This window comes from Phoca vitulina, unplaced genomic scaffold (genome assembly GCF_004348235.1).
Source record: "Phoca vitulina isolate PV1807 unplaced genomic scaffold, GSC_HSeal_1.0 scaffold28, whole genome shotgun sequence".
Lineage (NCBI taxonomy): Eukaryota > Metazoa > Chordata > Mammalia > Carnivora > Phocidae > Phoca > Phoca vitulina.
The window spans coordinates 1,750,371-1,762,921 of NW_022589731.1; the positions used below are offsets into that span (position 1 = coordinate 1,750,371).

At 40.7% G+C, this 12,551-nt stretch overlaps 1 protein-coding gene across 1 annotated transcript; it reads left to right on the plus strand.

Annotated features, from left to right (window-relative positions):
- Positions 1 to 1,850: 1,850 nt before the first annotated feature.
- Positions 1,851 to 12,207, plus strand: BORCS7 (BLOC-1 related complex subunit 7). The gene is made up of 5 exons (XM_032423520.1): positions 1,851 to 2,047; positions 9,805 to 9,867; positions 9,985 to 10,028; positions 10,994 to 11,014; positions 11,878 to 12,207. Exons 1-5 carry the CDS (start codon positions 1,910 to 1,912, stop codon positions 11,927 to 11,929), a joined length of 318 nt encoding a protein of 105 aa, XP_032279411.1. The 5' UTR covers positions 1,851 to 1,909; the 3' UTR covers positions 11,930 to 12,207.
- Positions 12,208 to 12,551: the final 344 nt, after the last annotated feature.

Below are 12,551 nucleotides of genomic sequence, written 5' to 3' on the forward strand. Positions count from 1 at the left end.
CAGACTCCCCACTGAGCAAGAAGCCCAACGCAGGGCTTGATCCCAGGACTCTGGGATCATGACCTGAGCTAAAGGCAGACATTCAACTGACTGAGCCACCAGGTGCCCCGGCAGTTATTATTTTTTTTAAAAATATATTTATTTATTATTTTAGAGAGAGAGAGTGAGAAGGGGGGAGGGGCAGAGGGAGAGAATCTTCAGCAGACAACCCGCTGAGCCAGGAGCCCAACACAGGGCTTGATCCCAAGACTCTGAGATCATGATTCCGAGATCATGACTTGAGCTGAAACCAAGAGTCTGGAGGCCCAATGAACTGAGTCACCCAGGCGCCTCTGGCAGTTTCTTGAAAAATTAAACACTTATACGACCCAGCCATTCCACTCCTCGATATTATCCAAGATAAATGAAAACAACCCACATAAGGACTTGCATATGAATGCCATAGCAGCTTTATTTATAGTAGCCCCAAAGTGGAAACAACCCAAATGTCCATCCACAGGTGAATGGATAAACAAAATGAGATATTCAAACGATGGTATATTTCTTAGCAAAAAAAAGGAACAGACTAGTGATACACACTACAATGTGGATAACTCTCAAAATCATTATGCTGAAAGAAGCTAGACAAAAAGGATACTTCCTGTATTATTCCAATTATATAACATTCTAGAAATGCAAATTAGTTTATAGTGTTAGGAAGCAGACTGGTTGGTTGTTGCCTAGAGTGAGGGAGAGATGGACTGCAAATAGGCACTTGGAAACTTCTGAAAAAAATGTGATGTGATAAAAATGTTCTGTATCTTAATTGTGGTGGTTCACAGGTGTGTGCATCTGTCCCACTGATTAAACTGTACACTATAAAAGAAGATAGTTATTGCACATAAATTATACCTCAATAAAATTAAGAACAAGAATTAAATGAAAGAAGCAATAGAGACATGAATCTAGACACTTGGAGAGAAAGTAATGTTGATGCTGAGTACAGGTTATTTTGAACAAAATTTACAATATAACACCATTCCCATCTCTTGTGCATTAGCTAAAAAAGAAATAGAGCTACCTGCAACATTTCGGTATTTCATTTCCAAGGTGATGATCAGGTTGCTTTTAATAGAAAAAAGAGATCATTTATCAAAAAATTACTAAGATGTTGAACATTTCCTCCATTTATTAGCTGTTTACATGGCCCATCACATGGCCTGGGAGCTCCTCAGAGACTAGGACTGTATCTTTTCTTTCTCTACCCTCAGCCTAGCATAGTTTGATATTTACTAAATGGAATCTTATTAAAATTGAAGTGAAAGGTCTTAATTCGTTCTCATAACCCCTTGGAGACTTGAACATTATTACTTCTTACTAATGAACACAAGACGCAAAGCTTGAGTAATTTGCAGTCACAAAACTAAATGGCAGAAGTAGGACTATAATCCAGGCCTTCTGATTCTAACGCATAGATTTACTGAAATTGTCCTCTGTCCCCTCCAGGGATGTCTGCCTGGGCCCTATCTTCCTCAGGATATCAACTGAATATTTTATTTTATTTTATTTTTTAAAGATTTTATTTATTTATTTGAGAGAGAGAATGAGAGAGAGAGCATGAGAGGGGTGAGGGTCAGAGGGAGAAGCAGACTCCCTGCTGAGCAGGGAGCCCGATGCGGGACTCGATTCCGGGACTCCAGGATCATGACCTGAGCCGAAGGCAGTCGCTTAACCAACTGAGCCACCCAGGCGCCCTCAACTGAATATTTTAAATGAATTTAAAGTTAGCTAAGGTCAACCTCCGCTGGGCGCATGCGTCCCTTCCTTTTCCCACGGTGTAAGAGACACCACCTAGCTTCCTTCCGCCTTGACGCCTTTTGGCCCCAGCGACTCGCCGTTGCCCAGGCTGCGGCGTTCACTAGTTGAGGTGATGGCGACTGGGACACCAGATTCGCAAGCGCGATTCGGTCAGTCGGTGAAGGGGCTCCTCACAGAGAAGGTGAACACCTGTGGTACGGACGTGATCGCGCTCACCAAGCAGGTGCTGAAAGGCTCCCGGAGCTCCGAGGTGAGCTGGGAGTGGACTTTATGGCCCGATATCCCGGGGCCCCGAGTCTTCCATAGCTGTGAGAAGGGGATCGCATTACCTCCTGGGAATTGTAGGCTGTGAACTGCTCCCTGAGAATAGAGCTCGTTCGCGAGGGGCGCGTGTTGCATTCTGGGATGCGTAGTCTCTGGGGGATTAGCGATATGGGGGGGAACGGGATTGTGGGAATCTGTGCTTTAAAGCAGAGATTGCTGCAGGACAGCGGATAAGATAGTGGTCCTAGCCAGTTGATAATTTGTTTCATGGGGTTCCCTCTTTCTGGCCCCTAAATTCCGCATGTTTTTGCCCTCAACATCCCAGATTCCTTTCACACTTTTGTGCATCGTCTGTGGATTTGTTCTTTTCTGATTTGTCTTTCTGGCCACATCTTGGTTTTCTGTTTATTAGATTAGCTTTCTCCTTTGCCCCGATTTCCCCTTCATCCTCTAGCTGGTTCCGTGAATGGAGTTATATGATGGCTTTTCACACCAGAAAGTTTTATATATGTACGCTGTCTCCAAAAAAAGTCGTATTTATTGTATTCTTAGATATTTACCCACGAGAAATGAAAATATATGTCCACACAAAGACTTGTACATGTGCATAACCCCATTATCCGTGATAGGGTCAAACTGGAAACAACCCAAATGTCCGTTGACAAATGAATGGACAAACAAAATGGTTCTGATGACTGAGCCATTCCACTCCTAGGTTTTTACCCAAGAGAAATGATAACATGCCTCTCATTTTGTTACATAAGCTGACCACACACATAACATATTATCTAAGAGTTTCTGTTTTGGTTTCTTTAAAGTGGAACAACATCTTGAATACACCTGAGAAACAATCTGAGTACAAAGTCTTTTTAGATCTTTGTGAATTTTTTCTGTGGAACTTGATCATTATCTTGCTCATAATTAACTCAATGGCAGTGTGACTTAGTTGCCCATCTTCAACAAGTATTGCTTATTTTCAACTTAGTTTTCATAATAATAGCAACTCTCTCTTTTAACTCATATTTCATCAGTCTCTATATTATTTCATTAAGTTATGTAATTGCAGTAACAAGCATAATATGGCCACAAGCTTTTGGACTTGTATATGAATATTCATAGCAGCTTCATTCAGATTAGTTTAGGATCCAGTAGAATTGTCTTTACAGAGTCATCTTTCATGTTATGTCCTTAGCTTGTATTGGTAGTGACTACAAGAAATAACCATATGAAGAAGGTGTTTGCATTTACCATAACACTATTGTTGAAGTCACTGATTTGGTGATCCCAAGTATGTTTTGTGTGAGGCCACACATGATATACTCATTTTAGGATTCAGTATTAGAGGAAAGTTCTTCTCTTTTTGAGGAATTGTTATGTTGCCTTTTACCAAATAAGAATTATGCAAATACCCTGAAACAAATAATATATTATATGTTAATAAAAATAAGAATTATGCAAATGAGGGGCACCTGGGTGGCTCAGTCAGTTAAGCCTCTGCCTTCCACTCAGGTCATGATGCTGGAGTCGTGGGATTGAGTCCCCTTTAGGGCTTCTTGCTCAGCGGGGAGCCTGCTTTTCCCTCTGCCTGCCACTCCTCCTGCCTGTGCACACACGCCCTCTCTGACAAATAAATAAATAAAATCTTTTAAAAAAAGAATTATGCAAATGCAAGTGTTTCACTTTTTGCCTTGGTTGCACAGAAGTTCTTACATCAGTTTTAGTGGTAGACACATTTACTTCCTTCTCCTTTTAATGACTTTTAGATTCTGTTTCTATTTTTCAAAAAAAAAATGTGTGTGTGTGTGTGTATACACATACATGCATATAGTATGATATAAATTGCCTTCAATCTTTTTGGAGGAGAAACAAGGTATAAATATATAAATTTAAAAAAATAGTGTTCATAGTTAACCACCAGTATGTATTGAACACCATATTCGTTATAATAAACTTACTTTTGTTGAGCATCTACTATGTGCTGGACACTGCTGTGTTTTATGTAGCTTAATTTGTTAAATCTTTGCATTTACTAACAGAGGAGGTATGTTTCTTACATAGAAGATACAAAGAGGAATTTAATTTTTCCAAGGTTACAATGTAGCAAGGAAGGGGTAGAACTAGGATTCAAACCTAGGCAGACTGGTTCTAGGCTCCTAATCTTGGGCACCACCTCTCATATGATACTAACTGATTTAGTGACCCAAAAGCCATGGTGTCACCATTGATTGCCCTGATGTCACTTGCTCCTTTCTCTTCCTCCTTGTGTATTTTTCACACGAGATTCTTCTGGAGTAGATTTAGATTGCGTGTTCAGTAAATGGTGTGGATTGAGTTAAACTGAAATTGTTCCAACTTTCTGGTAGGGTTGACACATCATCTCTCAGTTCTCTGACTTTTGTCTTTTTATTGGATCTCTTACATGATACTTATCACATACCATATTGACTTTTCCTGTAGTTACTTATGTATTTTTGCCATTTCCTTTACTAGACTTTAGATTATTTGGAGTGTCTTTTTGATTTTCTTTTTTTTTTTTTTTGGTAGCATATATCAGTACTGTACTTTATTCCTTTTAAGACTGAATAATATTCCATTGTATGTATATACCACGTTTTGTTTATCCATTCATTTGGTGATGGAGATTTGTGTTGTTTCCACCTTTTGGCTTTGTGAATATGCTGCAGTAGACGTTTGTATATAAATACCTATTTGAGACCCTGCTTCCAGTTATTTTGGGTAATTGCTGAATTGCAATTGCAGTAATTCTATGTTTAATTTTTTGAGGAACCACTGTACTGTTTAGCACCATAGGTGTACCATTTTACGTTGCCAGCAAATGCACCAGCGTCCCAGATAACTTCACATCATGGACAACATTTGTCATTTTCCATTTTTAATCATAGCCATCCTGATAGGTATAAACTGGTACCCCCCAGTGGTTTTGATTTGCATTTCCCCAAACACTAGTGGTGTTGAGCATTGTTCTTGTTCTTATTGGCCATTTGTATATCTTTGGAGAAATGTCTGTGAAGGTCCATTGTCCATTTCCAAATTGGACTTTTTGTTGTTGAGTTGTAGGAGTTCTTCACATATTCTGAATGTTAATCTCTTATCAGATATTCTTTGCACATATTTTCTCCCATTCTGTGAGTTTCCCTTTCATTTTCTTGATAGTGTCCTGAGCTCAGAGAGCTGAATCTCCTAGAGAAAAAGTGTCTCAAGTGTTTACGGTTTATTTCACACAACAATGTCTGCTTCTGTTTTTTTGGGGTCTAGTGGCAATTGTCTTCTCCAGGAGGGTATACCTTCTTTCTATTCCTTAGACTTTCTTCTCCAGCTTTTTAAAAAAATTTATTTATTTGGGGGGTGGCAGAGGGAGAGGGAGAAGCAGGCTCCCCACCTGAGCAGGGAGCCTGACATGGGGCTTGATCCCAGGACCCCAGGATCATAATCTGAGGTGAAGGCAGACACTTAACAGGCTGAGCCACCCAGGTGCCCCAAGCTTTTCTTTTTTTCTTTTCTTTCTTTCTTTATTTTTAATTCGATTTGATTTTATTATGTTAGTCACCATACAATACATCATTAGTTTTTGATGTAGTGATCCACGATTCATTGTTTTCGTATAACACCCAGTGCTCCATGCAGTACGTGCCCTCCTTAATTCCCATCACCCGGCTAACCCATCCTTCCACCCCCCTCCCCTCTAAAACCCTCAGTTTGTTTCTCGGAGTCCATAGTCTCTCATGGTTCATCTCCACCTCCAATTTCCCCCCTTCATTTTTCCCTTCCTTCTCCTAATGTCCTCCATGCTATTCCTTATGTTCCACAAATAAGTGAAACCCTATGATAATTGATTTTCTCTGCTTGACTTATTTCACTTAGTATAATCTCCTCCAGTCTCATCCATGTTGATGTAAAAGTTGGGTATTCATCCTTTCTGATGGCTGAGTAATATTCCATTGTATATATGGACCACATCTTCTTTATCCATTCATCTGTTGAAGGGCATCTCGGCTCTTTCCATAGTTTGGCTATTGTAGACATTGCTGCTATGAACATTGGGGTGCATATGGCCCTTCTTTTCACTACATCTGTGTCTTTGGGGTAAATACCCAGTAGTGCAATTGCTGGATCATAGGGTAGCTCTATTTTTAATTTTTTGAGGAACCTCCACACTGTTTTCCAAAGTGGCTGTACCAACTTACATTCCCACCAACAGTGTAAGAGGGTTCCCCTTTCTCCACAACCTTTCCAACATTTGTTGTTTCTTGCCTTGTCAATTTTTGCCATTCTAACTGGTGTAAGGTGGTATCTCAGTGTGGTTTTGATTTGAATTTCCCTGATGGCGAATGATGATGAAAATTTTTCAATGACATTTTTCAAAGTGCTGGAACAAACAATCCTAAAATTTGTATGGGATCAGAAAAGACCCCAAATCGCCAAGGAAATGTTGAAAAAGAAAAACAAAGTTGGGGGCATCACGTTGCCCGATTTCAAGCTATATTACAAAGAAGTGATCACCAAGACAGCATGGTACTGGCACAAAAACAGACATATAGACCAATGGAACAGAATAGAGAGCCCATATATGGACCCTCAACTCTATGGTCAAATAATCTTTGATCAAACTTTTCTTTTTTTAAAGATTTTATTTATTTATTTGTCAGAGAGAGAGAGAGCACATGCACAAGGAGGGGGAGCGGCAGGCAGAGGGGGAAGCAGGCTCCCGCTGAGCAGGGAGCCCAACCTGGGGCTTGATTCCAGGACCCTGGGATCATGACCCGAGCTGAAGGCAGACACTTAACCGACTGAGCCACTCAGGCTTCCTCTTCTCCAGCTTTTTGAGTTGTTATTGGTGTGACCCAAATTGTCCCAAAGCCACAGGGTACCTCCCTGGGGTAGGTCCTGAAGGAAAGGAAGCTCTTGGTCTCATTGTGGACAGGGAGCCTGATTTTTAGTTTGAATCCTTCTTAGTCTGTAGAATATTGCTTCTCTTTTCACCAGTCCTCATGTGGCTGTTTTGTTTGATTAGCTGACAATTTCCATGTGTAAAGCTCTCCTTCCACGGCATTCATTTAACAAATATTTATTGTCTGCTATGTGCCATGAACTATTCTAGGTATAAGGGAGAGGGTGGTACACAAAACTAGGTCCCTGTACTTAGGAAGCTTACATTTTAGTGAAGAGACGGACAAACAAATGAAACAAAAAGTCAGGTGGTAGTAAATATCATGAAGAAAAACTAAGCTGGGAGTAGAGAGTGATGAAAGGGTTTTCCTTAAATAGGGTGGTCAGGGAAGGGCCCTCTAAGGAGGGGACATTGAGGCAGACACTTGAATGAAGTGAGGGAGCAGGCCACATGGACGTCTGGAGGCAGAACGCTCCAAGTAGAAGAAATGGCAAATGCAAAGGCCTTGAGATGGGAATGTGTGCAGGATGTGCAAAGAGGCCAGTATGGCTGGAGCACCAAGTGGGGAAGAGCATGCCAACCTTGTGCCCACAGCACAATGAATGTGTGTGACCCCCATGCTCCTCCAATTGAGTTGTGTGCTGAGTAAAGGGTCTGTTGTGTGTGGGTTGGTTTTTTTGTTTTGTTTTGTTTTTTAGGGTCCATTGTGTTTTACCTTACACCTGTGTTTATGCTTGCTATTTTAACTACATTACTTAATGCAATAATATGGAAAATGATGAACTAGAATGAAAACACAAAGAAGGTTGGTATTGCTATGAAAACGAAGTTGAAAAATCTTGTTGAAGATGAGGAGCTAACAAATAACGACGTAGTAACAGTACCTGTTGAAGATGAGGAGCTAAGATTGCTATTGACTTACTTATGAGCAAAGCAATAGTAAAAGCCTGGGGGGAAATACTCAAGATGTTGTTCCGCTTTAAAGAAACCCAACCCAGACATCTTAGATGATATGTGATGTGCGTGGTTGGTTTATGCAAGAAAATGATGCAGAATGCCAATGGATACATCTGTCATCAAAGCAAGGCCTTGGCCCAGCATTGCAACAGCTCCTGCATTCCAGGAATCACGAGTCTCCTTGAGTCTATCTTTGAAATGATCACCCACCCCCACCCCCCTTTTTAACGGCCACTCCTGTGGCTCAGGCCACTTTCATTGCTTTCCTAGACTATGGCAGTGTTCTCCCAACCAGTCTCTGCCTTCAGTCCCTGCTCCAGTCCATTCTGCTTGCCACGCTTCTAAAACAGTAAATCTGATCATGCCCAATCTTTAGGTCTCTGCTAGAAGTCACTTCTTTTCAGAAGCCCTCCCTGAACACCTGCCCCTGTAATGGGGCAGACACCCAACTCCCCATGCTGCCCGGTTATCTGGTGCTTCCCCATTGGCAGTTACCACAAGGATTGTAGTGCCTGTGTCCTCTTTGTAACACCAGATTGTGAGCCCTGTGAAGACAGGGGCTCTGTCTCTTCCTGGCATACTGTCAGCACTGAATAAATATTTGTTGACTGAATGAATGAATGAGAAAGATTCTTTTAGGACCTTTTCTTTCTGCCATCAGTTTGTCAGTCACCATCTCCCATTTATAGGACTTTGGAGTTTGCCACTTAAAAGTGGCCACAAGGAGGAAACAGGCACTCTGATACATTGTGGGTGGGAATGTGGAATGGTATAACCCCAGTAAGACCCTCCCATCCAGCAATCATAGTCATAATTCTATGAGTCTATCCCAAAGATATGCTAGCAAAAAGACACAAAGATACATAAGGTATTTTTTGTAGCACTACTTCTAATAGCAAAGACTGCAAATAGCCCCAAAGTCTGGTTGAATTATCTTACAGGGACATCTATACAGCACAGTGCTCTACAGCCATAAGAGAGCAATGTGCAGATTCAGTATAAACTACTGCAATCTATTTCAGCATATCTTGTCAAGTGAAAATAGCAGCGTGTGGTGTGGAAGAGTGCAGGTAGTAGCTTACATTTTAAGTAAGGGGGGGGCAGATTATATACGTATGGCCACTTTTAAAAAGACACAATGGAAAGGTAAGTTATTTATTTATTTATTTATTTATTTTTAATTAAGTAGGCTCCACACCCAACGTGGGGCTTGAACTCAAGACCCTGAGATCAAGAGTCACATGCTCTACCGCCTGAGCCAGTCAGGTGCCTCTAAAAAAATATTTATGCATAGGGGAGAGAGAATGGGGAAGGGAAGGGACAGGGATGGAGGGTCTTATTTTACTGTCTCAACATTAGAAGTACGTAAAGGTTTATAAACGAAAATAAATAAACATCAGTTGCCTCAGGGGAGATTATCTGGGGGCTGTAGCAGTGACGGTATTCCTGGTAAATATGAGGTCATCGGTCCCCTTTTCATCAGAATCTCTCTGACCCAAGGGGACAGGGACAACGGGTAGGACACACAGTAACTCCCCTTCCATGGTTGGACTTTAATGTCTGCCAGGAGCCGGGTGTGACCGTAGGCCGGAAACCTCTCTCGATCTCCTCTTGCCTCCTAACTCTGCGGTTCCGGAGCCCTTGATTTCTCAAACAGTAGCCTTTGGAGCAGATGTTGAGCCCATGCCAGCACCACCACAGTGACACTGAATTTGGATTTTCAATGTGAACAAATCGAAGATTATCTTCTGTTAAATTTGGAGCATTTGTGCTTGTATGGGGGGAGGGGAGGGGAGGGGGTGGTGGTATAACAGCTGCGGAGAGATTACAGGAAGTTTGCAGATTTTGATCATTACCACTTTATTTTTGTCTTCCAGCTGCTAGGTCAGGCAGCTCGAAACATGGTCCTGCAGGAAGATGCCATCTTGCACTCAGAAGATGTAAGAAACAATTTCTTTTGTGATTTGGGTTTTATTTACATAATTTGTGTGGCTACAGGGAAGTGGAATGTTCGCTGTTTTTTTTTTTTATTTTCGTTTTGTTTTGTTTTAATGCAGAGTCTAAGGAAAATGGCGATAATAACAACACACCTTCAGTACCAGTGAGTATGCCTTGCGCAGTGCCGGCTTGCTGCAAAGTCACATCCCGCAGGCTGCCCCCTCTTGCCTTTGTGCTTCAGCACGCTTTCCTGTGAAGGCAGGAGTTGGGAGTAAAGGTGGGGTTAGTCAAGAAGGAGCTCCTTCTGGAAAAGATGGCGGTGACTGCAGAAGCTGGAGTATGGGTGAGATCAAGAGCAGGGACTGCCTTTTGTGAGGTTCTCTGTGTTCATTTGGGGGCTCCTTCGAGGGAGAGACTATGAACCCCAGGAGGGCAGGGCCCATGCCAGGACCATGCTCGCACAGTGCTCAGCACTGAGTAGACACTTAATCAATATTTGTTGACGACCTGTGCCCAAGGTCTCTCCTGGGGAGTCTGCGCTTTCACTAGGGAATCAAGTGTAACTGTGACCTCTGTCCTCTAGTTCCCCCATTTAACCCAGCCCTAGCTACGTAGAAATGATGCAGGAGATTCTGAGATACAGAGAACCCTTTCTCTGTTGTAATTTTGGATACAATTATAATTAGCTTTTCATTGTATTTCATTTTGCTTTATATTTTATATAGTTGATGTTACTTATGTACCTATTGGAAATGTATGATTGAGAATTTAACTCTTGATATTTAAACAGCTAAATGTTCATTCTTGGGGTGTGTGCATATCAGGTGTGTGACCATTAGATTTCCACATACCCAGGCTGAATGTGAGCCATGCATATAGTTTGTGGTACTGCCTCCCTCGGTCTGATAGAGTATCATTAGTTCTTCAGGTTTAGAGTCCATCTTCTTAGCAACTCTGCACTCAGATAGTGAATAGAGCTTCAAGAGCACAGTCTTAAGCTAGAATGGACAGAAATACAGAATGTGACATAAGCCGGAAATTTGTTCTGCGTACAAATATCTAACCATCAGTCGCACTAGTTTTCTGAGATTTTTTATCTTTATTTTCCTCTTTCCCTTTCTGATTTAGGCAAGAAGCTATTCAGAAGAAGTAAGTAACCCCAAAGGTAGGGGAGTCGGGGAACCAACTGAAGCAGGCTACAGGGAATTATACTTCTGGGCCTAGAATCAGTGTGAAACTCTAGCTGATATATGCCCTTAAATTGACATATATTCTGGGATAGCTCATTTGGGTTATAAAGAAAACAGTACAGTTGACCCTTGAACAATACAAGTTTGAACTACACCGTTCCACTTATACACAGATTTTTTTTTATAAATACAGTATAGTATTGCAAATGTCTTTTGTCTTCCTTATGATTTTCTTAATATTTTTTCCTCTAGCTTACTTTATTATAAGAGTGTAGCATATAATACATATAACATACAAAATATGTAAATATGTGTGAATTGACTGTTTCTGTTATCAGTAAGGCTTCTGGTCAACAATAGGCTATTAGTAGTTAAGTTTTGGGGGAGTCAGGTTATACACAGATTTTGACTGTGTGGGGTCAGCGCCTGTAACCTCCGTGTTGTACAAGGGTCAACTGTGTATTTCAAAGGCATGCAGTAAGTTAATTCACTGCTAGTAAAGGCTTTCTAAAAACTATAGGGTGTAGATGCCAAACTTAAGGAACAGAAAAACCTTACATGTTGGTAATATTCATTAAGCAAATGTGCTAAAGTCATTAAGCAGTCTTGTTTTTTTGAGTGGATTAAATCTGTCCCTTACAATATGGGTTACACTAATTGGCTTTACAAACCTTTTTTTCATAGTTTAAACTTCTGGAACGGTAGTGGACCAATATAAATTTTGATTTAGTTTCAGCAGTATTTATGCATTAAAGTACAAATTGTACAAAGAGATTTTTATTACTCGTACCAGATAAACTTTTTCTCTGTTCTAATTTCTAGTGTTGAGCAGTCTTCTGATCTGCAGGACCAGTTGAATCATCTGTTGAAATAGAGCAGCTTGTAAGAGGGAAAAGCACTTCTTTGTCTGACACTGAGAAGGAAATATTTTATTCAGCTACTGTCCTATGGGTTTGATTTTCCATTTTCTTCTCCAAAAGTTAAGTTAGAAAAGATTTATGATGGTGTGCAGTTTCTCCTGAAGAGAAGCTAGGTGGTTGAATTTTGGAAGTACTTCTTGAAGCAAACTAACCCATGCTCTTCCTGAAATTTTAAATGCGCTGTTTAGTTTGATGTTAAAGCAAAATTAAAGAGGTCTTAGTTTTTTCCATAGAACTTTTATATATGTCAAGAGTTATATCATCTAACTGTGATTCTTAAGCAAATGCTGAATAATGTTTTAAATTCAGAAATATGGCTTCTATTGTGGAAACAGGAATGATTAATATTCTTTTTAAAGACTTTTTTTCTTTTAATCATACATTCAGGAAATTTCATGGTCGCAGAATGGTGATAGGTAATATCTGTTCTTTTCTATTAACTCAGAGGAGATACTTATTTTATTCATTGTAGCAAATTCCTAAATGAAAATTAGGCAAATGGTATCATATCTGGCCTGCTGCAACCTCCTGCCTTGGCCTGCATTCCTAGTTTCTTTGTTGTGACTCTTGATTAGT

What these genes read in the sequence shown, in the direction of transcription:
- BORCS7 (XM_032423520.1), top strand. Translation starts at nt 1,910, where the DNA reads ATGGCGACTGGGACACCAGATTCGCAAGCGCGATTCGGTCAGTCGGTG. An exon ending in AAGGCTCCCGGAGCTCCGAG is followed by an intron (nt 2,048 to 9,804) that starts GTGAGCTGGGAG and finishes TTTGTCTTCCAG; the next exon opens with CTGCTAGGTCAGGCAGCTCG. An exon ending in CCATCTTGCACTCAGAAGAT is followed by an intron (nt 9,868 to 9,984) that starts GTAAGAAACAAT and finishes GTTTTAATGCAG; the next exon opens with AGTCTAAGGAAAATGGCGAT.